General features: G+C 42.6%; 6 protein-coding genes across 10 annotated transcripts; 2 read left to right on the forward strand and 4 right to left on the reverse strand.

The window, feature by feature from the left end:
- The first annotated feature begins 274 nt into the window (after window positions 1-274).
- Window positions 275-8,771, forward strand: LOC132793866 (unconventional myosin-Vb). Of its 3 annotated transcripts, XM_060804003.1 has the most exons (17): window positions 277-800; window positions 1,471-2,284; window positions 2,347-2,585; window positions 2,654-3,142; window positions 3,208-3,301; window positions 3,359-3,588; window positions 3,778-3,801; window positions 3,873-3,986; window positions 4,056-4,942; window positions 5,032-5,576; window positions 5,638-5,773; window positions 5,899-5,996; window positions 6,085-6,784; window positions 6,856-6,987; window positions 7,040-7,562; window positions 7,623-7,847; window positions 7,903-8,771. In XM_060804003.1, exons 1-17 carry the CDS (start codon window positions 771-773, stop codon window positions 8,038-8,040), a joined length of 5,418 nt encoding a protein of 1,805 aa, XP_060659986.1. In that variant the 5' UTR covers window positions 277-770; the 3' UTR covers window positions 8,041-8,771. The 3 variants fall into 3 exon arrangements, with proteins under 3 accessions (XP_060659988.1, XP_060659986.1, XP_060659987.1); XM_060804004.1 differs by lacking the exon at window positions 3,778-3,801; XM_060804005.1 differs by lacking the exons at window positions 5,899-5,996; window positions 6,856-6,987; window positions 7,040-7,562; window positions 7,623-7,847; window positions 7,903-8,771 and having other exon boundaries at window positions 275-800; window positions 6,085-6,330.
- Window positions 8,682-10,451, reverse strand: LOC132793877 (elongation factor Tu). Its single transcript, XM_060804017.1, has 3 exons — window positions 9,991-10,451; window positions 9,172-9,937; window positions 8,682-9,110 (listed from the first exon to the last, which is right to left on the reverse strand). Exons 1-3 carry the CDS (start codon window positions 10,378-10,380, stop codon window positions 8,911-8,913), a joined length of 1,356 nt encoding a protein of 451 aa, XP_060660000.1. The 5' UTR covers window positions 10,381-10,451; the 3' UTR covers window positions 8,682-8,910.
- Window positions 10,452-10,464: 13 nt separating this feature from the next.
- LOC132793874 (uncharacterized) lies at window positions 10,465-12,729 on the reverse strand. The gene is made up of 4 exons (XM_060804014.1): window positions 12,241-12,729; window positions 12,073-12,174; window positions 11,654-12,016; window positions 10,465-11,589 (listed from the first exon to the last, which is right to left on the reverse strand). The coding sequence occupies exons 1-4, from the start codon at window positions 12,622-12,624 to the stop codon at window positions 10,567-10,569; spliced, it is 1,872 nt and encodes a 623-aa protein (XP_060659997.1). The 5' UTR covers window positions 12,625-12,729; the 3' UTR covers window positions 10,465-10,566.
- Window positions 12,730-12,818: 89 nt separating this feature from the next.
- LOC132793875 (zinc finger protein 486) lies at window positions 12,819-14,933 on the reverse strand. Its single transcript, XM_060804015.1, has 4 exons — window positions 14,669-14,933; window positions 14,278-14,610; window positions 13,855-14,214; window positions 12,819-13,796 (listed from the first exon to the last, which is right to left on the reverse strand). Exons 1-4 carry the CDS (start codon window positions 14,930-14,932, stop codon window positions 12,960-12,962), a joined length of 1,794 nt encoding a protein of 597 aa, XP_060659998.1. The 5' UTR covers window position 14,933; the 3' UTR covers window positions 12,819-12,959.
- A 182-nt stretch (window positions 14,934-15,115) lies between these two features.
- On the reverse strand, window positions 15,116-17,784 carry LOC132793873 (uncharacterized). Of its 3 annotated transcripts, XM_060804011.1 has the most exons (5): window positions 17,261-17,784; window positions 17,085-17,206; window positions 16,579-17,031; window positions 16,163-16,519; window positions 15,116-16,105 (listed from the first exon to the last, which is right to left on the reverse strand). In XM_060804011.1, the coding sequence occupies exons 1-5, from the start codon at window positions 17,487-17,489 to the stop codon at window positions 15,149-15,151; spliced, it is 2,118 nt and encodes a 705-aa protein (XP_060659994.1). In that variant the 5' UTR covers window positions 17,490-17,784; the 3' UTR covers window positions 15,116-15,148. The 3 variants fall into 3 exon arrangements, with proteins under 3 accessions (XP_060659994.1, XP_060659993.1, XP_060659995.1); XM_060804010.1 differs by having other exon boundaries at window positions 17,085-17,784; XM_060804012.1 differs by lacking the exon at window positions 15,116-16,105 and having other exon boundaries at window positions 16,386-16,470; window positions 17,085-17,784.
- Window positions 17,785-17,888: 104 nt separating this feature from the next.
- On the forward strand, window positions 17,889-21,153 carry LOC132793868 (uncharacterized). The gene is made up of 7 exons (XM_060804007.1): window positions 17,889-18,142; window positions 18,216-18,774; window positions 18,837-18,967; window positions 19,026-19,240; window positions 19,299-19,513; window positions 19,588-20,321; window positions 20,376-21,153. The coding sequence occupies exons 1-7, from the start codon at window positions 17,973-17,975 to the stop codon at window positions 21,151-21,153; spliced, it is 2,802 nt and encodes a 933-aa protein (XP_060659990.1). The 5' UTR covers window positions 17,889-17,972.
- Window positions 21,154-21,190: the final 37 nt, after the last annotated feature.

Below are 21,190 nucleotides of genomic sequence, written 5' to 3' on the forward strand. Positions count from 1 at the left end.
AGCTGCGACGCTTATGTGAAGTGCTGTGAAACGCTAGCAGTTGCACATATCAGTGCTGCGAAATGTAATCTTTTAATATGCCGCGTAATTGCGAATTCGAAATTTGCGACATTTAAATGTATTTGATTCAAAAGAAAATAATAAAATATTGCGCATGATATACGCTAGACCCAAAGTCAGCATAATAAGATCAGCTGAGCGAATGTTGTTAGTCTGGCCTGAACTCTACGACTTGGTGACAACCCTGCCCTTTAGCAAGACAGATTCTACGTCAGTTCAGTGTCGGTTTAGACGGCAACAAGGCGGACTGAAGTTTGTTGACAGTATCAGTGTCGTCGAAATTACCAAATTAGCAATATATTTATGTTACGATTGTGCCGTTTTCTTCAATTCAACATTTCTTTTGGCCTTAATTTTCAAATTAAAGTTCATATAAAGCAATAAATTAATAATAAAAAATGTAAATTAAACACAAGTGAAGCAATAATAAGAAAAAAAAACAACCACATAAATTAAAATAAAACCAGGCAAAACAAACAAAACAAGAAAAAGTTAAGAGAATAAAGTCAAATTGTTGGAAGCGAAATTCTATTGGAAATAAGAAGGCGAAAAAAGCTAACGGGTTTTATGCACATAATAAAATTGGAATCAATCGTCTCCTCTCCCTCACTGTTACCGTTGCCGCCGTTGCCGTCGAAGTCAATGCGGAGTAATAAATAAATAAGTGCTAAATTGATTGCTCCAATCTCGGATACACTCACTGTGTAATCATGTCAAGCGAAGAGATGTTATACGCTAAGGTATATTACAAGTTATATTGATGCCCCACAAGTGCATTGTTGGCAATTGCGCGCTGTTGTCGTTGTCAATGTTGTTGTTGTTGTTGTCGCAGTCAACGTCGCTGTCGACAGCACCCAATAGTGTTAAGAATGGGAGCTTATAAAAAAGACGCATACATAATGACAACAATAACAACGTGCATTGCATGTGAGCAAGTGTGTGAGTAAGCGCGAGTGAAGAGTATGTGTGTGTGCCTGTGTTTGTGCGCCCATTTCATTTGTACCATTCTTCAGTTCTTCTATTTGACCCCATCCGCCTATTCGCCGTTATTGATGTCATGCCTGCTAGAGAGTGTCATGGTGCATTTTTAGAAAAGAGAATGTAGTGTGTGTGAGGGAATGAATCACAGTCTTATCAGAATTTTGGTGTTCTGATAAGCATTGCGATTTTTCTAATGTACGGGTGAATTTGAGTTGATGTCAATTATAATTTGTCGCGCGTCTCTGTCAGTGTATGGTTGTGCGCGAGTGTGTGTTTGAGTGTGTGTGTGTCTGTTTGTATTTTGTTTACGTTATGCAGAGAGTCTTAGCCCCGGCTTTAGTTAGCTTACAAGCTGTTCGGCCTTGCTCATTCTCTATTGTCGCAGGTCAGGCTCAACTTTTGATTTACATCGATTTCTTTCTGTCTTAGGGCTCCAAAATATGGATACCCCATCCGGAGCAGGTCTGGGAGAGCGCCACGTTGGAGGATAGCTATCGTAAGGGAGCTGCCTGCCTCAAGATCCAGACTGAGTCGGGTGTCCTCAAGGAGATCAAGGTGAAACCGGATGGCAGTAATCTGCCGCCACTGCGCAATCCTGCCATCCTGGTGGGCCAAAATGACCTGACCACGCTATCATATCTGCATGAGCCCGGCGTGCTCTACAATTTGCGGGTGCGCTTCTGTGAACGACAAATCATCTACACTTATTGCGGCATCATTCTGGTGGCCTTTAATCCGTATGCCGAGATGCCACTGTACGGGCCCAACATCATACGTGCCTATCGTGGCCATGCCATGGGCGAACTGGAGCCCCACATCTTTGCCCTGGCTGAGGAGGCGTACACGAAACTGGAGCGTGAGAATTGCAATCTCAGCATCATTGTTAGCGGCGAATCGGGCGCCGGCAAAACCGTTTCGGCCAAGTATGCAATGCGTTACTTTGCCGCCGTCGGTGGCTCAGAGTCGGAGACGCAGGTCGAGCGCAAGGTGCTGGCATCTTCGCCGATCATGGAGGCCTTTGGCAATGCCAAGACCACACGCAACGACAACAGCTCGCGTTTCGGCAAGTTCACCAAGCTGCTGTTCCGCAATCATATGGGTGTCATGTATCTGCAGGGCGCCACCATGCACACGTATCTGTTGGAAAAGTCGCGAGTGGTGTATCAGGCGCAGGGCGAACGCAACTATCACATATTCTATCAGCTGTGCGCGGCGCGTGCCAAATATCCTGAACTAGTGCTGGGTAAGATTGCGATTGCGATTACAATGCATACTGTGTTCACTAATGATTCTTTTTGGTTACAGAGCATCAGGATAAATATCAATTCTTGAATATGGGCGGTGCCCCGGACATTGAGCGTGTCTCGGATGCTGATCAGTTCAATGAAACGGTACAGGCCATGACTGTGTTGGGTTTCTCCATTCAGCAGATCGCCGATATTGTTAAGATCCTGGCTGGCATTCTGCACTTAGGCAACATTGAGGTGTGCAAAAAGTACAAGGATGGCAGCGAGGAGGAAGACACTGAATCCTGCGAGATATTTGTAAGCAAAATGCATCTAATTGTAATTTTAATCAACTAAGCTCTCTCTCTCTCTCTATTCGTTGGCAGCAAAACAATATGCACCTGCAGGTGACGGGCGATCTGCTGAAGATCAACGCTGATGATTTGCGTCGCTGGCTATTGATGCGTAAGATAGAGTCGGTCAATGAATATGTGCTGATACCGAACAACATTGAGATGGCAATGGCTGCACGCGATGCGCTGGCCAAGCACATCTATGCCAAGCTCTTCCAGTACATTGTGGGTGTGTTGAACAAGAGCCTCAATAATGGTAGCAAACAGTGCAGCTTCATTGGCGTGCTCGATATCTACGGCTTCGAAACGTTCGAGGTGAACTCGTTCGAACAGTTTTGCATAAACTATGCGAACGAAAAGCTCCAGCAGCAGTTCAATCAGCACGTCTTCAAACTGGAGCAGGAGGAATACCTTAAGGAAGGTATCACCTGGACCATGATTGATTTCTACGACAATCAGCCGTGCATTGATCTCATCGAGAGTCGACTTGGTGTGCTCGATCTTTTGGATGAAGAGTGTCGCGTTAGTAATTTAAAAATGTTGTAACATTGCCGTATTGACTCCTTTTTCTCTTGTTCATTGTGTAGATGCCCAAGGGATCAGATGAGAGCTGGGCAGGCAAACTAATCGACAAGTGTATCAAGTTTCCACACTTTGAAAAGCCACGCTTTGGTACCACAAGTGAGTATTCAAACAAATTAATTTAAAAACTTTCGATTAATCCAAATTATCTTTTAGGTTTCTTTATTAAACACTTTTCGGACACTGTCGAATATGATGTAAATGGTTTCTTGGAAAAGAATCGTGACACAGTGTCCAAGGAACTGACCAATGTGATGGCACAATCGAACATGTCGCTGTGCAAACAGGTCATGAGTCTGGAAGAAGTGGACACACTGAGCACAGATGCCAACAAGAATACTACCACTCTGGGAGGTCGTGTTGTCATCAGTGCTAATCGCAAACAGGTTTGTTCAGCAGTCAGCGATGATATTAGCTTCTGTTTAAACTGGCGCATAATCTTAAATCTTTGTATTGCTAAATTGTATTTCCATACGCTTGACATCATCCAAACCAAACCACTGTTTCACTGTCCAACATTGTCCACTGTCCACCATCGAATACACTGTCTCCAACTTGGCTTCGCTGGGCAACAGCAACTCAACGAAACGCGTCGAAGAGTTAGTTTCCATCTTTGTCTAATTTACGTTCTATTGCCAATTATTTTAATTATTTTGTTGATTGCCATTAGGTGGTGCCATCGAAGCAGCATAAGAAAACTGTTGGCTCACAGTTCCAGGAGAGTTTGGCCTCGCTGATCTCCACGTTGCATGCCACAACGCCACATTATGTGCGCTGTATTAAAGTAAATATATATATTTATTGACTTATCGATTTCGAATTAGTACTAAACACACACTACGATTGCTTCTAGCCTAACGATGACAAGACGGCCTTCAAGTGGGAGACGGCAAAGATCATTCAACAACTCCGCGCTTGCGGCGTCTTGGAAACTGTACGCATCTCGGCAGCTGGTTTCCCATCACGTTGGTTGTATCCCGACTTCTATATGCGTTACCAACTGCTGGCGTATCGCAATCAGATCGATAAAAATGACATGAAGCTATCGTGCCGCAACATTGTGCTCAAGTGGATTCAGGACGAGGACAAGTATCGGTTTGGCAACACACAAATCTTTTTCAGAGCCGGTCAGGTCGCCTATCTGGAGCAGGTGCGCGCCAATCTACGCAAGAAATACATTACCATAGTGCAGTCCGTGGTGCGTCGCTTTATCAAGCGGCGTCGCTACCTTAAGCTGCAGGCCATCATCTCGGGTATACAGCGACATGCTCGTGGCTATATGGCGCGTGTGCGTGCCCAAAAAATGCGAGAAGTACGCGCTGCTCTCATCCTGTCCAAGTACGCTCGTGGCTGGCTTTGTCGGCGTCGCTACTTGCGACTTTGCCACTCGGTTGCCGGTATTCAGCAATATGCACGTGGCATGCTGGCTCGCAAACGTTTCTATGCGATGAGGGACTACTATCGCGCCGTGCAAATACAGCGCTTTGTGCGCGGCGTCCTTGCACGTCGCACCTATCAGAAGCGGCGACGAAACATTATCATTTGCCAGGCGGCGGTGCGACGATTCTTGGCGCGACGCAAGTTCAAGCGCATGAAGGCAGAGGCCAAGACCATATCGCACATGGAGAACAAGTACATGGGCCTGGAGAACAAGATCATATCGATGCAGCAGCGCATCGATGAGCTCAATCGCGACAATAGTAATCTGAAGCACAAGACCAGCGAGATTAGTGTGCTGAAGTCAGTATCTGGAATTGGTTATGCTTATTGCTTGATTTTATAGTTTCATGTTTTCTTTTTCCTTGTTTTTTTGCTTGTTATTTCTGTAGAATGAAACTGGAGATGAAAAAGAACTTAGAGTTTGAGTTTAAAACCATTAAAGCTGCTTGTAATGATAAGGATAAGCTAATCGAGGCACTTAACAAGCAACTCGAATCGGAGCGTGACGAAAAAATGCAGCTGCTAGAGGAGAACGGGCATGCCCAAGAAGACTGGACAGCGCAAAAGCAAATGTGGTGCATGGAGAACGAGGAGCTGCGAAAGCAAGTGGACTCCATGATTGACATGGCCAAGAACTCGGAGAGCAGTCAGCGTGAACGCGAGGAACGTATGCTGACAGAGATCGACAACAAGGAACTAAACGAAGCTTACCAGCGCGCCATCAAGGACAAGGAGGTGATCGAGAATGAGAACTACACGCTGAAGGAGGAACTGAGTCGCATGCAGCAGCATCACAATGGCCTCGGCCCCTATAACATGCATCATGCACGCTCCGCCAGCAATGCGTCCAGTCAAAATGATGAGGACGTTGGCTACGGCTCGGCTAGGAACACATTGGACATTAACAGAACGCCAGATCTGACCAACAAGAGCGGTACGTATCACAGAGTATTTCCCAAGATTGATTTTGATATTTTATGTATGCTTCCTTGCAGATTCATTCTTTGACAGCACGAGCATTGTGGTCAAGCTTCGTTCCATACTCGAGGAGGAGAAGCAGAAGCACAAGTATTTGCAGGAGCAGTATGTCAAGTTAGCCAGCCGCAACAAGCCCACCGAGGATTCATTCCGGTAAGCACAGCATCCTTTCCGCTTTTAGTTGAACACACACACACACACAACAGATACACAAATTAGTTCTAGTCTAACACTGATTATGTATATTATGTATTGTTTGCTATACACTTTGCCAATAGCGTCTCCGAGCTTGAAGTAGAGAACGAGAAACTCCGCAGCGACTACGATCAGCTGCGCACAAGCATTAAACACGGTGTTGAGATCAACGAGCTCAATGGTAAAATTCGCCCAGATCGATGACACGCCGACAGCATTTGATCCATCTACATTGACAATTTTTTTGCTCTTCTATTCCCGTTTTGTAGCACAACATGCCGCACTTCAAGAGGAGGTGCGTCGCAGACGGGAGGAATGCATTCAGCTGAAGGCTGTCCTGTTGCAACAGAGCCAGGCGCTTCGCTCTTTTGATCCGGATAACCTGCAATTGCGTGCCGATGGCAGCCATGTCAATGAGCTGATGGAGGCATTCCAGGCACAGAAACTGGTCAACAGGCAATTAGAGTCCGAACTGAAGGCCATAACAGAGGAGCATAACAGTAAACTGGTGGAAATGACACAGACTATCGAACGAATCGGACAGGAGAAGGGTGAAATGCAAGAGGCGCTATTTAAGAGCATCGATGAGTTTGACGACGCCAATGTGGATACACTGAAGCAGAACGATCGCTATCTGCGTCTCGAGCTGAAGAAAGCCATCACACAGTATCTGCTGGTGCAGGAGGAGCTTAAGTTGGCTAACGCCAAGCTATCCGCTTATAGGCAAGACGGTGGCAAGCTGGAGAACAAACTGGAAGAGGAAATGATACGCAACAAGGCAGCGAATAGCAATAGCGATGTGGGCGCCAATGTGGCCAAACAAAAGTCACAGAATCCGCTTGGCCTGATGAAGTTCCACAATAGTGATCTCGATAAGATCTTGCAACGCCTCTTGAGTAATCTGATGCCGCGCACCGTTGTTGGACTACTACCCGGCTTTCCAGCCTATCTCATTTTTATGTGCATCCGGTAAGCAATGTCGAAAAAAGAGTTTATTGGAAAAGAAGAAAGTCTTCAACAATTTTTAAACAATTTCACAGATATACTGATCTGACTAATGCTGACGAAGATGTGCGTGAACTGCTGAGCAAATTTGTGATGCAAATCAAGAAAATGCATCGCACTCCACATCCGATTGAGAACCGTGTCATCTGGCTGGTCAATTCAATAACGTATGTCAATAATCAATTATTAGTTTCGTTTATAATCAATTTGTATTTGCAGTCTATTGAATCTATTGAAACAATACGGCGATGTCGAGGAATATGTCAAGTTTAACACAGAGAAACAGAATCAACAGCAATTGAAAAACTTCAATCTGTTTGAATATCGACGCGTCATACTTGATCTCATTGTGAATCTGTACCAGGCGCTGGTCATGCAAATACAAGGTCTACTTGATCCAAAGATTGTGCCAGCAATACTGAACAACGATGAAATACAACGGACACGTCATCCGCATGGCATGCGCAATCGCAACTTTGATGCCCAATCGTCGCCGGAGCACGGCAATATTCCGGCATGGAAACAGTTGATTGGTCAGCTCGAGCATTTCTATAAGCAATTCCAGCACTTTGGGTTGGATGCAGTCTATGCCGAGCAGATATTTAGTCAACTGTTGTACTTTGTCTGTGCCGTGGCTCTCAATTGTCTGATGCTGCGTGGCGACATTTGCATGTGGGAAACTGGCATGATAATTCGCTATAATCTTGGCTGCATTGAGGATTGGGTGCGAGACAAGAAAATGGTCAGTTCAACAAATCGCATTAAGTTCTACCGTATGAAACTAAACATTTTTTGTATTTAGTCGAATGATGTATTGGCTCCGCTGGCACCGCTGAATCAAGTATCCCAGCTATTACAATCGCGTAAGAGCGAGGAGGATGTGCAAACCATTTGCGATCTGTGCACGTCGTTGAATACAGCCCAAGTGCTGAAGGTGATGAAATCCTACAAGCTGGACGACTACGAAAGCGAAATAACCAACGTGTTTCTGGATAAACTAACCCAGAAGTTGAATGAACGCCAAATGGTAATGTACAACCGAATCTTGCTATAGAAACGAGTTTAATAATTATTGATTGCAGCCCAAGGTCGATGAGTTTACGATGGATCAAAAGTTCATACATCCCTTCAAGGTAATGTTCAAGTACAGCGACATCAAGTTAGAGGAGATTGAGTTGCCGTCGCATTTAAATTTGGACGAATTCCTCACAAAGATATAAATGTTTTGTATAGCGTCGTGTGTATTTTTGTCAGCATTAGTTTATCGTTGCCATTTGACCGTCATTGCATTTTGTTTTTAATATTAAATAAACCCTCCTAAGTTAATACAATTTAAATTAGCTAAAACAAAAAAAAAAAAGAAAATGTTAGTGAAATGTTTGATTAGAGAGCCTAGCAATTGCCTAAATGTAGTTCCTGTTTAGTTTAAAGTGAGCCCCTTATCGACAAATCCTTGAATTCAAATTGGTTCGAAACCAATATCAGAAATAATTATTTAATATGTTTAAATCGCCTGTGTGCCGGGAGTTAGACTCTCAAAACGTAGAAAACAAAAGCATTCCTAAGTTGCAATAAATAAAAAACCTTGTACCTTAACTTAGAAAGAAGAAAGTACTTAAAGAAATGTGAAAGATTATATAGTAAATGATAAACGAAACTCTATGTATACAAAGGCCGATATGTTGCCTTAAACGTTTGCAATTCAGAGACTTGTAAAGTGTTAAGATAACTATATACACACATTTAACAATAATACAATACAATAATAATATATACTATAGTATATATATAAAGAGTGTCTTTTTGGCTCTGTAACGAAGCTGTATTCCATTTATGTATTCTTTTTTTTTGTGAAATTTACCTATTTCAATGTATTAATGTGTATTCTCACTTAGCGCGATTCAAAGAGTGATTTCTGCAAACATGTATAATTTAATTGAAAACCAACTGTTGGCATTTCTTTGATTATGAATATGATTAATATGTATTTATTTATTAAATATATACATACACATGTACACTGAAATTAAACAAATGAATTTGTACTAAGGCGAACTAGAATACTCGTCTCAATAAACGAAAACTCTTATTTAGCATTCAACTGTCGCCTTGGACAACTTGTTCTTGGGCAAATCGAGGGATGGTAATCGTTGGGTAATCATGCCCGTTGCCACAGTCATTCCATTCTCGCGAATTGTGAACGCTTGTCCCGGCGTCATGACCATCTTGCGCATCAGCGTCACACGCACTTTGCTATGCTCGCCCGGCATCAACATGGATTCGTGTGGCACTGCAAGAAATATATGTATACTACTCAGTATGTTTTTTCATTAAAGAACTTCTTAGCTTACCCATATCAATACGAGCTGGCGTGTTCCATGTCATGCTGAACAGTTGTTGAATGTATTTGGAGAGCATGGGTTTGACACGTCCGCCCTCGGCACGCGATAGCAAATACATTGACGCCTCGAAGTGATTGGATATATTCTCGGAGCCGGTGGCACACAACAACATGCCTCGTTCCACCGCTGAAATCTTAATACCACGCAGTAAAGCGCCCACATTCTCACCCGCCAACGCCTGAGGAACGCTCTTCCGGAAGATCTGTATATCACTGACGGTGGTCTTAAGGTTTTGATTAAAACCCAACAGATCAGCATCGGCATTGCGCAGAATGGTGCCACGTTTGATGGTGCCAACGACAACTGTGCCGCGACCGGGCACCGTAAATGCATTATCAATGGGTAGAATAAACGGAGCAGTTGTGTCACGTTTGGGCGTGGGAATATAGTTATCACAATGTTGCAAAAGCTGCTCGATAGCCGGCACACCGAAACTGGACTGATCACCACGCAGTGCTAGCAACGCAGAGCCACAAATTACTGGGCTGTTGACGCCATCAAATCCAAAGTCCGTTAACATTTCACGCATTTCAATCTCGACCAGCTCGAGCACCTCTTGATCCACCAAATCGGCCTTGTTGATGAAAACTACAATGCGTTGAATACCCACTTGCTTGGCGAGCAGCAAATGCTCGCGCGTCTGTGGCATTTGTCCATCTGTGGCTGCAACCACCAGAATTGCACCATCCATTTGCGAGGCACCAGAAATCATGTTCTATAAAATATAATACATTACACCAATTGTGTGCTCAATGATACACAACTCACCTTGATGTAATCCGCATGACCGGGACAGTCGGTGTGTGCATAGGTACGTTCCTTGGTGGCATAGCCAATGTGGCAGGCATTAATTGTGATGCCGCGTGCCTTTTCTTCAGGCGCTCGATCGATCTGGTCGTAGGATACATAGTCAGCCAGACCCTTGCCAGATTGGATCTTGGTAATGGCTGCCGTTAATGTTGTCTTGCCGTGATCCACATGTCCAATGGTGCCAACATTGCAATGGGTCTGCTCACCCTGACTGGGATTTGGTTTAACACTGCTCGAAAACCAACGGGAACTAGCACATCCCCAGCTACCATTAATCAATGAACGTGGCAACGTTTGCAAAGCAACTGCATCGCGATGCCTCCAAAGTCTGCCAAGCAAACGCCTCATTGTCAGCAATGTATACAGTACATACGTAATCGTCGTCAAGTTGCACGCCGCTGTTTCACCAAAACAATATCAGCTGTCTTTGCTATGCGGCTGATGAACAGCAGCTGACTGCAATCAGTGTTGTAAAATAGCCAAACGTAACTTCATTCAAACTAACGAATCGGTTTTAGTTTTGCATGCAACGTTTTATTTATTTGAATTATTTTCGGCTTTTGGGAATGTTTGTGTTTGCAGTGTGGTTTCCGGTGCCTCGGGAGCTTTCGCATTATTCCGAATGATTTTGTGAGTACGCTTCATGTGCACACCAAGACTCACACGCTCGGAGAACTTGGTATTGCAGAGACTGCACTGAAGCGTTTTCTCCCGATGGATGTGGCGATGCTTCACGAGTGCATTGGCGTTGGTGAACGACTTTTGACAAATTTCGCACACCTTGTCTCGTATGTTTAGATGCGCTTTAATGTGATCTTTGAGATCCCGTTTCGTTAGAAAATCCTTGGGGCACATAGCGCATTTAAATGCCCGAATTTTGGTATGAACTGCTGTCACATGGTTGCTCATTTGAATTTTTTGCTTAAACGATTTACCACAGAATTCGCAGACAAATGGTTTGGCTATGTGGCTATCATCATGGGTACGCATATGTGCACTCAGTTGACTGGCAAATGAGAAGCTGCGATCACATAAACTGCAGTTAAATGTTTTGCCCATGTGAACACGTTGATTATGCTGCTGTAAATGACAACGACGCTCGAAATGATTCTCGCACAGCGTGCACTTAAACCAGCCGCCATCGCCAACCTTATGAGCACGAAACTGATGTGCCTGTAGAGCGTGATCGGTGCTGAAGCTATTTTGACAGACGTCACATGGAATTTTCTGGCGGAATGTTGTCGTTTTCAGGAAGCCCTTGCATGTCTCAATGTAATGTTTTTCGGCCCTCAACAATCCAACTGTTTGGGTCTCTGTTAGTCCTTTGATTTTGCGGGAATACCATTGACGCAAATAGAGCACACTGTCATAAACATCATAGTGGGTAATGATGCCAAGTGGAATCTCCTTGGTGAGCAGATCAGTCATTTCGATGTATGCTCTTTTGCGTTCCTGAAGATTAGCGAACTCCTTGTTTGTTGAATCGTATAATTGCGGAAACTTAGCATACAACTCTATGAAGTATGTTGTCAAATGGTTTGATTCAATAAACGATAGCTGTAATACAAAGTTTAGAAAAAATAAGTATATGAAATCATACAATATTTAATGAATGCAGTACCTTAATTTTATTCTCGTCGCTGTCCTCGTCGCTTTCCGCATCATCAAGATCACAGCGTTTCCCTAGGAAACTATACATTTCATGATAATACAATGGTAACTTGGTCAATTTCTTTGTACGTTTTTGACGTGTTATCACTGCATATTGACTATGAAGACTCGATATGCATTTCTTCAGCTTGTAATGTGTGAGATGAACATTTACACTGGCTTTTAGCTGATCAATTAAGTTGGCGTATGCTGCACTGCGTTTTTCCTTGTTTTTATATGCAGCATTTTTGGGATCCCATAGACACGGATGTCCCTTATATAGTTCAATAAACTGTGTGATTCGCGGATTGCGGCGATAAAATGTAGGATTGAACTAAGAATAATACTATAAGCATTTAAGGATTTGTTTTTAATTCATAAAATTCTTACTTTTACTGTTGGCGCAAAGTGTTTCTTTTCGCCGCTCTGCTCAGTTAGAGAATTATCATCCATAAGGCAAGACACGGCCATAATAGGGCATTTCTCTAACATCTAAATAAATACAAATTTGAATTAATTAATAACAATCGATTATGAAACTATTAACTGTAGCTTTACCTCATCATCAGTATCGAGCTCGCTGTCGTTATCGTTATCGTCCTCATCTTCGCAAGTCAGACCGCTTGGCAAATCAACAAATGCTTCCTCGGCTAAACAATCCTTATTGTCATCATCCTCTTCAAACTCGACATCATTATCATTGATTTCAGTTTCACTACTGTCTTCGTTTGGCATTGATTGAGTTTTATGCTCGACGGTGCTACTGCAGGATATTTTATCATCATCTTCGAAACGCACTTTGTGTGCATTTCTAATGTGTAAAATGAACTCTTGCCACTTTTCCAGATTTACTTCAACGTTGCAATCGTGTTGGCAATGCGAGCAGCTCAAAAAGAACTCTTTGTAATTGTTGCGAACGAGAAGAGTTCCACAAACCACCATTTTGAGCACATTGAATATTGTTTTTAGCAAATGGCTTTAAATTTGCAAATTATAAACAAACAAAACACAAATTGTTGTTGCATCTTAAATCTCCAATTAACTTATCGATACATTTGCCACCAGCTGATAAACAGTGTTGTGAAAATTCAAAAACAATACCCGCCAATACTGTCATTTATATGAATATGAATATGTATATTTATAAAAAATAATTAATATTCCATTATATCAAATGGGAATAAGTAATTTATCTTTATTAATAACAGAAATTGTGTTTTGCTTTCGTAATGTTAACTTTTTATGTATGTAATAAATTATTAACAGGGTATCTTAACTTAAGATGGGTTTTGGTGAGTTTTGCGATGCCGACTAAAACCGGCTGGACACGTAAATGTAGCGCCGCAATCGTCGCACTTCTTATCCCTGATATTGAGATGACTCTTCATATGGGTCTTTAGCAGAATTCTCTTCCGAAACTTTTTGGGACATAAGTCACATGCGTAAGGGCGCAAGTCAAGATGCGTTCCATTGATGTGATAGTCGAGTAATAGTTTCAGTCTAAAGCCCTTGCCGCACAACTCACAGATGTACGGCTTTTCGCCGGTGTGGCAGCGTATGTGAACCTTCAGATCGGCCTGCAGCGAGAAGGTGCTATCACAGTAGTCACACTTAAGCATCTTTTCACAGTGCTGCCGCAACTTATGGCGCTCCATGTCGGTAGCATTCATAAAACGACGCGGACACTGTGAACAGAGGTAGGGCAGTTCACCAATGTTATGCGCTTTGACCATGTGAGCACGCAGACTGTAGTCAATAAAGAATCGTTTGTCGCAGTATTCGCAGCTAACAACAAAGCTCTCTGCTTTAGGTGGCAGGAAGCTGCAGAGCTGTAAGTAATGCAATTCGGCTTTGTTGCAGGGTCTTTGCAAGACTTTCGACTTAACGCGTCTCAGACACATATAAGCCCATTTCCGTAATCTTACAATGCCCATGTGCACTTCTGTCTCATTGACGCGCATAGAAGGTGCCAGTTGCTCTGAGATTTTAATGTAAGCTTCTGATCGGGTTGTTACACACTTGAATTCTGGCAAAGAGCTGTCGTAAAGCACCGGAAAGTTACCATAGGCTTCAATAAAGCTGGTTGTCATGTCGTTGATGCTTTTAAAGTCCAGCTGCAAAATGTTAATATTTTTATCTGAATGTCAATTGTTTTAATAGCAAAGTTGTTACCTGTATTACATCCGTTTTGCCCTCCTCGTCGTCCAATTCTGCAGAGCAATTGGAAGTTGAGAGAAATTGACATCTTCTGAAGTATCGCGCAGCAATGCCAGACAATTTCTTCTCCTCAGCATTTTGGGCAGCAATGGCGTATTGATTCAGCAATTGATCTATGCTTTTCCTCAATTCGCCTTTCGTGAACAGCACATTGGCCTTCTTATCCATAACTTTACTTATTGTATTGTAGGCCTCACTTTTAGCAGTTTCGTCCTGAAATAATGGATGATCTCGATTCCAGAGGTAGGGGTGATCCTTAAATGCTTCAATAAAGTGCAATACCCGTGGATTGTGCCGAAGAAACGATACTTTCAACTGAAAATGAAATGTACATATATTACTTTTGCAATCCGTATTTAACGTATTTCATTGCCATACTTTGCGCTTCAAAGTCAATGGCTTGTTTCTGCTCCGTTTTTCAGTAGGGTCGTCGGAATCATCAGAATCACTAGAACTGCATTCGAGCTCCCGCCTAAAGTCATCATCATAGTCAGATGAGGAGTGTGTTAGGTGCTCAGTTATTACTTCAGCCTGATCTATCAGATTTGGTTCCTGCTGAATATCGAATTGCACATCATTATCCAGTGTGGTGAATTGTGCCGCATTGTCTAGAAGTTCATTCTGGTCCGTGGAGGTACAGTAATCACTCGCCGCAATCGCATTTTCGGAATGCGCGTCATATTCCGCTTCTTCAAGATATTCGTAATTTTCCTGTGGCAAAATATGTATATTGTTACAAGGCGAGCAAACTGTAAATTTACCAACTTACATCAAATTCCACATCATCGTGGACCCAAGCAATGTGTTCTTCATGTATGCTCTCTGTATCTGAGTAATACTCGTCGTTTTGTTTTAAAACTTTCTCAAGTTTTACATTTTCCTTGTCCGTCTCGTCATTCAATGAATGATCATTCTTAATGTGGGACGCGAATTGCGCCCAGTCCTTCAGATCGGTTTGAGTTGAACAATATAAGCACGTTAAGTAGAATTGTTTATAGTCCGTATTGGTGATAATGCTGCCGCATATCTCCATTATTGTTTTGGTTTAACTAACACAAACAACAAATGTATGCCAAAATCCAATGCGCTCAGTCCAGCTGTTGGCAGAGAAGTGTTGCATAGCGAACGATTTACGATTATAATCACAACCTATCGATTATAGTGGCGCCTACTTGCTATCGAAACTTTTTTTTTTAAATATGCAGAAACACAAGATACTATTTAGTTTATTTGTTCAATTTGTATATTTTTAAGTAGCTGTTTCGTCTGCTACTATAGTTTCAGCTGATTTCTGAGCACTATTGCGTACAATGTTGTGTGTACGTTTCATATGAGAATTTAGGCCAACAAATTGAGAGAATCGCGCATCACAAAGTTTGCAAACGAATTTCTTGATATCCGAGTGTATTTGTCGATGCCTAATAAGCGAGTGGCAGCTAGTAAAGCCTTTGCCACATGTTGAACAGATTTTATCACGTATATTTAAATGACTTTTGATGTGGTCCTTAAGATCGACCTTTTTTATGAAGTCCTTTGGACACATGGTACACTTAAAGGCCCTTATTTTAGTGTGTATGGCTGTGATATGTGCCTTCAGCTGGTATTTTAATCTGAAGGCCTTGCCGCATAGCTCACACAGTATGCTATTGCCCGTGTGTGTGCGCATATGCACGCGAAGATCTGAGTTAACAGCGAATGATCTCTCGCAGTAATTGCACTTGTGTGTCTTACCAATATGCACACGTTGCATATGTGTTGCCATTTCGCTGCGTGCAACAAATCTCCGCTCACACGAAGGGCACTTAAAGGGCAAGTCGCCAATGTTGTGCACTTTGTGCATATGTACTTGGAGCACATGATCGGATGAAGTCTCCTGCTGACAGATCTCGCAAATAAGCTTTTGTTTTAATGTTTTGTTCGGCAAGAAGTCGCAAGCCTTCAAATAAAACAATTCCGCCTCATTGGCTTCCTTAACATGCTTTGTACTCTTGAAATTCCATTGACGAATTCCCTGAATGGCAAGATAGATATCATTGCTGCTAACGTCCCCGATACTCGCAACAGTGGCTGCTTTTATTTCATCATATGCTTTTTTGCGGACATCGATCTTTGAGAAGTCTTTATGTTTGTCATCATATAGCTGTGGATAATTGCTATATAGGCGAATGAAGTTCGTTGTAAGCGTATTTTTTTTAGAAAAATTCAACTGTAAGAACAAAAGTTATTGTAGAAATTTAAAAAAACACGACGGCTTATAAATTACCTGTATCAGTCCAATTTCAAAGGAATTTTTAGAGTTTGCGCCACTTGCTTTTAGAAAGGCACATCTTGTGTAGTGATTAAAGGGAACTGAGTTCGGCTTTTGAATTCCGTTTGAAACGCGCTTCCCTACTGTATTATATTGCGTGTGCAACTTTTTGATTGCTACCTTCAGAGAATGTTCAGTAAATACAACGGCTATACTGGTTTCCAGTTCAGTAATAAGTTGACGATAAGCTGCTCTACGTGCAATCAAGTCCTTATACTTGCTGTCGCCAATATCCCAAAGACATGGCTGGCTCTTATATGCTTCTATAAATGTCAAAGTGCGCACATCCCGTCGAAAGAATGACGGATTAAACTATATAGTGAAATATTTTCGTAAGTCGTTAATATCTATGTATATATATTTGTATGTACCTTATTTGTGGGCAAATACGAAGAACCCTCGTCCTTGTCCTCATTCTTTTCTGATTCAGCATTGGATCCAGTTTCCATTGATTCATTTTCGCTCGAACTAGATTCAGATAAGGAGGAGGGAGGTCTTGAGGACTCTGTGCTGGCTTTTAGAAACGCACATCTTGTGTAGTGGCTAAAGGGAATTGACTCCTCTTTTTGACTTCCATTTAAGACGATATTGTGTATTGCATTATACTGCATTTGCAACTTTTTGATTGCCGCCCTAAGGGAGTGGTCTGTGAATATCACGCCAATATTGGTTTTCAGTTCCGATCTAAGTTGACCGTAGGCTGTTTTACAGGCAGCTGGATCCATATACTTGCTGTCATTCCTATTCCAAAGACATGGTTGATTCTTATAAGACTCTATAAATGTCAAAGTGCGCACATCCCGTCGATAGAACGAAGGATCAAACTAAACAGCGAGATATTGTAGTAAATGAAATATATATTTATAATGAAATGTACCTGATTTGTAGGCAAATATGAAGAAGCCCCTTCCAGGACCTCTTCGTCCTGCTCTGATTCAGCTTTGGGCGCATTTTCCCCTGATTCATATTCATTTCCATTCGATATAGGCGAGGCTGGTTCTGTAACATCGGCATCTATCAGTGCTTTAAGTTCAGTTTCAATCTCTTTCTCACTTATAGCGACGTCAAGTGATTTATCCTGAATGCAGTGGTCTTCATCCATAATTTCCTCTTTCTTTAATTGATTTGTGGTGTCCTTAAAAGTAGCTCCATGCGTTGTACGAAAGTGCAGCACAAACTCGTGCCATTGATCGATCGCCACATCTATGGTGCAGTACGAACATCGCATTAGGAAACTTTCAAGGTCGCTGCCTTTGGTTATAATAAAGCCACAAGTCTCCATAATTGCAATAGCATTTAATAAAACCAAAAATAAACAATCGTTGCTCAAAATGTTGTTTTAAAACAGCTGATTGTCAACAGGCTGCCAACTTGCGTCACAATGTTTGCTGAGCGGTATGTTTCTCCACCTCGATGTTTTCGATGTTTTTTATAGTCCCACAACGATTCTTTAGAAATTAATTACAAATACAAATGTGAAATTATAACGTTTTTGAGCGGAAATCTAATCAGTGGGAGGAGTCTATTTTTATGTCGAGAAAAAAATACTTCAACTATTAACAAGATTTTATACTTTTGCTATTTCAAATGAAGCGCCGTCGAAAATACATCGCTTACATGAAGTGTTACCAAATTGCATTTGTAGTATATTGTTACTTGTGGTCACACCGCAGTACATCTTTCAGAAAAAAGTCTGAGTATTTGTTTACCTGTCAACCAGACCGGGACGGTGTTGTGAATCTTGTGTCATGTTTATGAATACGCCATGGCAATGGAGGAGCATAAAAGTCGCCTTGTCTACACATTCTATATGCTAACATTGTTTCTGTGCGGTGCCGTGCTGTTTCTTATTGGTTTCTTTCCCGCCTCGTATTCTGTTGCCGAGCAAGAAAGCAGTGTGCCCATCGACCGTCCAACAACACTGCATGGCGAAAAGTAAGTTTGTTTATCAGTAACTGCCACATATGCTGGGTCCACATACTACAATCAATCAATATATTGTTGGCAGGCTTGAACCACCACCGTCCAGCTACAATTCGTTCATACTATTGCTGATCGATGCCTTGCGCAATGATTTCCCCAGTGAGTCCACTATGCCGATTTCCCATGAGAGGGCTTGCCTCAAGCTTAGCCTGCACGTCGATATACCGACGGTGACGATGCCGCGATTAAAGAGCATTACCACTGGCACGCTATCGAATTTCATTGATATTGCCCTCAATGTGGGACACACAGAGCAAGTGGAAGATTCGCTGCTGCATCGCCTGAAGCAGCGCGATGCTGTCGTCTCATTTGCCGGCGATCACACATGGGTGCATCTCTTTCCCAGTGAATTTTCACGCAAGGCCGAAAATAATGATTCGTTTTACGTAAATGACTTCTATGAAGGCGACAAGAATGTGACTCGAACATTGGAATTGGAGTTGGAGAAAGAAGACTGGAAATTGCTTATATTACACTATCTGGGCTTGGATCACATTGGTCATGTCGAAGGTCATGCTAGCCCAAAAATAAATCACAAGCTTAAAGAGATGGATGATGCGGTAAAGAAGATATTGGACCACAAGGCAAGTAACTCTGTTACATTAAAAAGCCAATTTAAATGAATTTAATGTTTGACATACGCTAGAACATGGAGAACTATCTGCTGTTGTTGACTGGAGATCATGGTATGGCTGATGGCGGTGGCCATGGTGGCAATACGCCCGCCGAGACTTCTGTGCCGCTCTATTTGTATTCCAAGAACTGCAGCAAATATGCGTAAGTAAAGTAGATATTGTGTACCTTATGACGTAGCACTAAAATCATTCATTTTTAGGGGAAGCACAAAGCGTTATAATCAGATCGATTTAACGCCCACGCTGGCGTTGCTCTTGTCTGTGGAGATTCCGACCATGTCCATTGGTTGCCTAATACCGGAAATGCTGCAGACTTTAACTTTGGAGCAGCAGATGTACGCCTATTTCTACAATGCACATCATCTGCTCAACAAGGCGAGAGTCAAGTTTGGCCACGAAAGTGTTCGTCGTAGCGGTGAGCAGCAATAACCCATAAATTAATATTTCAACTATTTATATTCTTGTTTTCTCAGATTACTTCGGTTGGTATCAGAATGCAACGCTGTTGCACAAGAATCTGCTTGAACCACTGCGCTTAGGCGACGGCAGCAGCGCCAGCAAAGTGCACTATGAGAACGCCAAACTAAATTATTTGCGTGTGGCACGTGAGATATCCGAACAGTTGTCCGAGTCATTGGTGAAATTCGATTACGGTTTAATAGCTGTCGGATTGGCGCTAACAACAGCGGTTAGTAATTATCATAATTGGTTTTAAATTTTGTATGTTTATTAATTAGTTTTTCCATACTCTTTAATACACAGACATCACTGCACATAGTGCTGAACATTCTGTTTCTGGATGTAGCAACGGAGCAACTGGGTCTGGATATACTAAAACTGGGGCAGCTGCTTCTGTCACTGGTTATTGGCATTATGTTAAATGTAGTGGGTCATATGCTGGATCAATTAATGACCAGCTCTATGCTGCAGAGCCTGCTGTTGCTATTTCCAATAGTGGCATCCGTTTATCTATCTATTGATGTGGCCCAGGCGCTCATTAAGATTGCCCTGCCGCCGTTATATGCACGCCGCTTGAAGCTTTCAATACCGCTACCATTACCACTTCTGCTCTGCTATGCTATACGCACCTTCACACTGGGCTCATCCTCCTTCATTGAGTTTGAATACAAGACCTGGTATTATTTGGGCAATACACTAATATTGCTTGTTGCATTGAAGACGCTGCGTCGTCGCATCACCAAGGCAAATGTGGAGCTAGATGGACGGCATTTGCATAAGATTGCCTCGGCTTGCCTGTGGCAACAGCGCAAGATCTTTGTGGTGCTTATTTTGCTTACGCTGATGCGCTATCTGCACCGCTTATCGAGTATTAAGAGCACACTGATGCTCTTCTCATTGCTGCTGTTCTGGGCACGCCTGCGCAAGTTTACGGACACGCCGCAGGCCATCTTCAACGGCATTGCATTCATGCTAGTCTACAGTTTCAGAGGTCTCAATGGGCAGGTGCAATTCTTCGTGCTGCCCGATCAATTGGCGTAAGTTCGAATTGACATTATTATCATGCCTTATGTAACTTTTTCTTCCCGCAGTGCTCGTTATGTGCTCGCCTTGTTGGTGCTTTTCTGGTGCTGTCTTGCTCTGGTTTTTGTGCTCGGCTATCGCACAGCTTTGCCGCAACAACAGAGTGGTCAGAGCCTTTTGGATGGTCCACCCAAAAGCAATCTGTTGAAGCTGCTGCAAACAAATCTGACATGCTCACTAATACTAACTGCACTGCTGTACAAGGTGCAGAATATTGTGCTGCTGCCCACGCTTCTAATCACGCTGGACGAGACCTACAAACTGTGTGAGGCTTATGGCACAACAGTGCGCAAGTTCTCGGTCCGTTTAGTGCATGTCTACAAGATCATAATGACCATCTTTGTGGCGAGAATGTTTTATTTTTATCAGGGCAACTCGAACAGTTTGTCCACCATTGATTTGACACCCGGCTACATTGGCCAGACCAGCTATAATCCCGTCATCGTTGGCTTCTTTGTCACCCTCAACACGTATAGCGCCGAAATACATTCCTTCCTCTATCTGATTGTGCACACTTTGCGTGCGGATTTACGCAGCGTGGGCATCATCCAATCATTGCCCTCATATGCCAAGGCAGCAGATTCTATTGTGGCACCCTTGTACGCCGCATTGGTCATGTTGCCAGCGGCCTTCTATCTGTGTCTAATGGTTGGCTTTCGCTATCACTTATTTATCTATTCCGTCTTTTCGCCCAAAGTGCTGTACGACTGTTATACTGTATTAGTCTTTTACTTGGTATTCCTATCAACGAGTTTGTACTTTAAATTGTTTAAACGCGACGCTTAAATATTAATTAATTTAAAAGTTTTAAAAAGTATTTTAC

Source organism: Drosophila nasuta, chromosome 3, assembly GCF_023558535.2.
Source record: "Drosophila nasuta strain 15112-1781.00 chromosome 3, ASM2355853v1, whole genome shotgun sequence".
Taxonomy (NCBI): Eukaryota; Metazoa; Arthropoda; class Insecta; order Diptera; family Drosophilidae; genus Drosophila; species Drosophila nasuta.

Bases quoted from the DNA above. Each gene is read 5' to 3' on its own strand.
- LOC132793866 (XM_060804003.1), top strand. From the start codon at position 771: ATGTCAAGCGAAGAGATGTTATACGCTAAG. The intron at 3,302-3,358 runs GTGAGTATTCAA...ATTATCTTTTAG, and splicing joins GCCACGCTTTGGTACCACAA to GTTTCTTTATTAAACACTTT. The intron at 5,774-5,898 runs GTAAGCACAGCA...CTTTGCCAATAG, and splicing joins CCCACCGAGGATTCATTCCG to CGTCTCCGAGCTTGAAGTAG.
- LOC132793877 (XM_060804017.1), bottom strand. From the start codon at position 10,380: ATGAGGCGTTTGCTTGGCAGACTTTGGAGGCATCGCGATGCAGTTGCT. The intron at 9,938-9,990 runs GTGAGTTGTGTA...TATATTTTATAG, and splicing joins GTCATGCGGATTACATCAAG to AACATGATTTCTGGTGCCTC. The intron at 9,111-9,171 runs GTAAGCTAAGAA...TATTTCTTGCAG, and splicing joins GCCAGCTCGTATTGATATGG to TGCCACACGAATCCATGTTG.
- LOC132793874 (XM_060804014.1), bottom strand. From the start codon at position 12,624: ATGGTGGTTTGTGGAACTCTTCTCGTTCGCAACAATTACAAAGAGTTC. The intron at 12,175-12,240 runs GTAAAGCTACAG...GTATTTATTTAG, and splicing joins AGCTCGATACTGATGATGAG to ATGTTAGAGAAATGCCCTAT. The intron at 11,590-11,653 runs GTACTGCATTCA...TTTGTATTACAG, and splicing joins GCGACGAGAATAAAATTAAG to CTATCGTTTATTGAATCAAA.
- LOC132793875 (XM_060804015.1), bottom strand. From the start codon at position 14,932: ATGGAGATATGCGGCAGCATTATCACCAATACGGACTATAAACAATTC. The intron at 14,611-14,668 runs GTAAGTTGGTAA...ATTTTGCCACAG, and splicing joins ACGATGATGTGGAATTTGAT to GAAAATTACGAATATCTTGA. The intron at 13,797-13,854 runs GTAACAACTTTG...AACATTTTGCAG, and splicing joins GCAAAACGGATGTAATACAG to CTGGACTTTAAAAGCATCAA.
- LOC132793873 (XM_060804010.1), bottom strand. From the start codon at position 17,489: ATGGAGACTTGTGGCTTTATTATAACCAAAGGCAGCGACCTTGAAAGT. The intron at 17,032-17,084 runs GTACATTTCATT...CTCGCTGTTTAG, and splicing joins CATATTTGCCTACAAATCAG to TTTGATCCTTCGTTCTATCG. The intron at 16,106-16,162 runs GTAATTTATAAG...TTGTTCTTACAG, and splicing joins TTGAAATTGGACTGATACAG to TTGAATTTTTCTAAAAAAAA.
- LOC132793868 (XM_060804007.1), top strand. From the start codon at position 17,973: ATGGCAATGGAGGAGCATAAAAGTCGCCTTGTCTACACATTCTATATG. The intron at 18,143-18,215 runs GTAAGTTTGTTT...TATTGTTGGCAG, and splicing joins ACAACACTGCATGGCGAAAA to GCTTGAACCACCACCGTCCA. The intron at 18,968-19,025 runs GTAAGTAAAGTA...ATTCATTTTTAG, and splicing joins AAGAACTGCAGCAAATATGC to GGGAAGCACAAAGCGTTATA.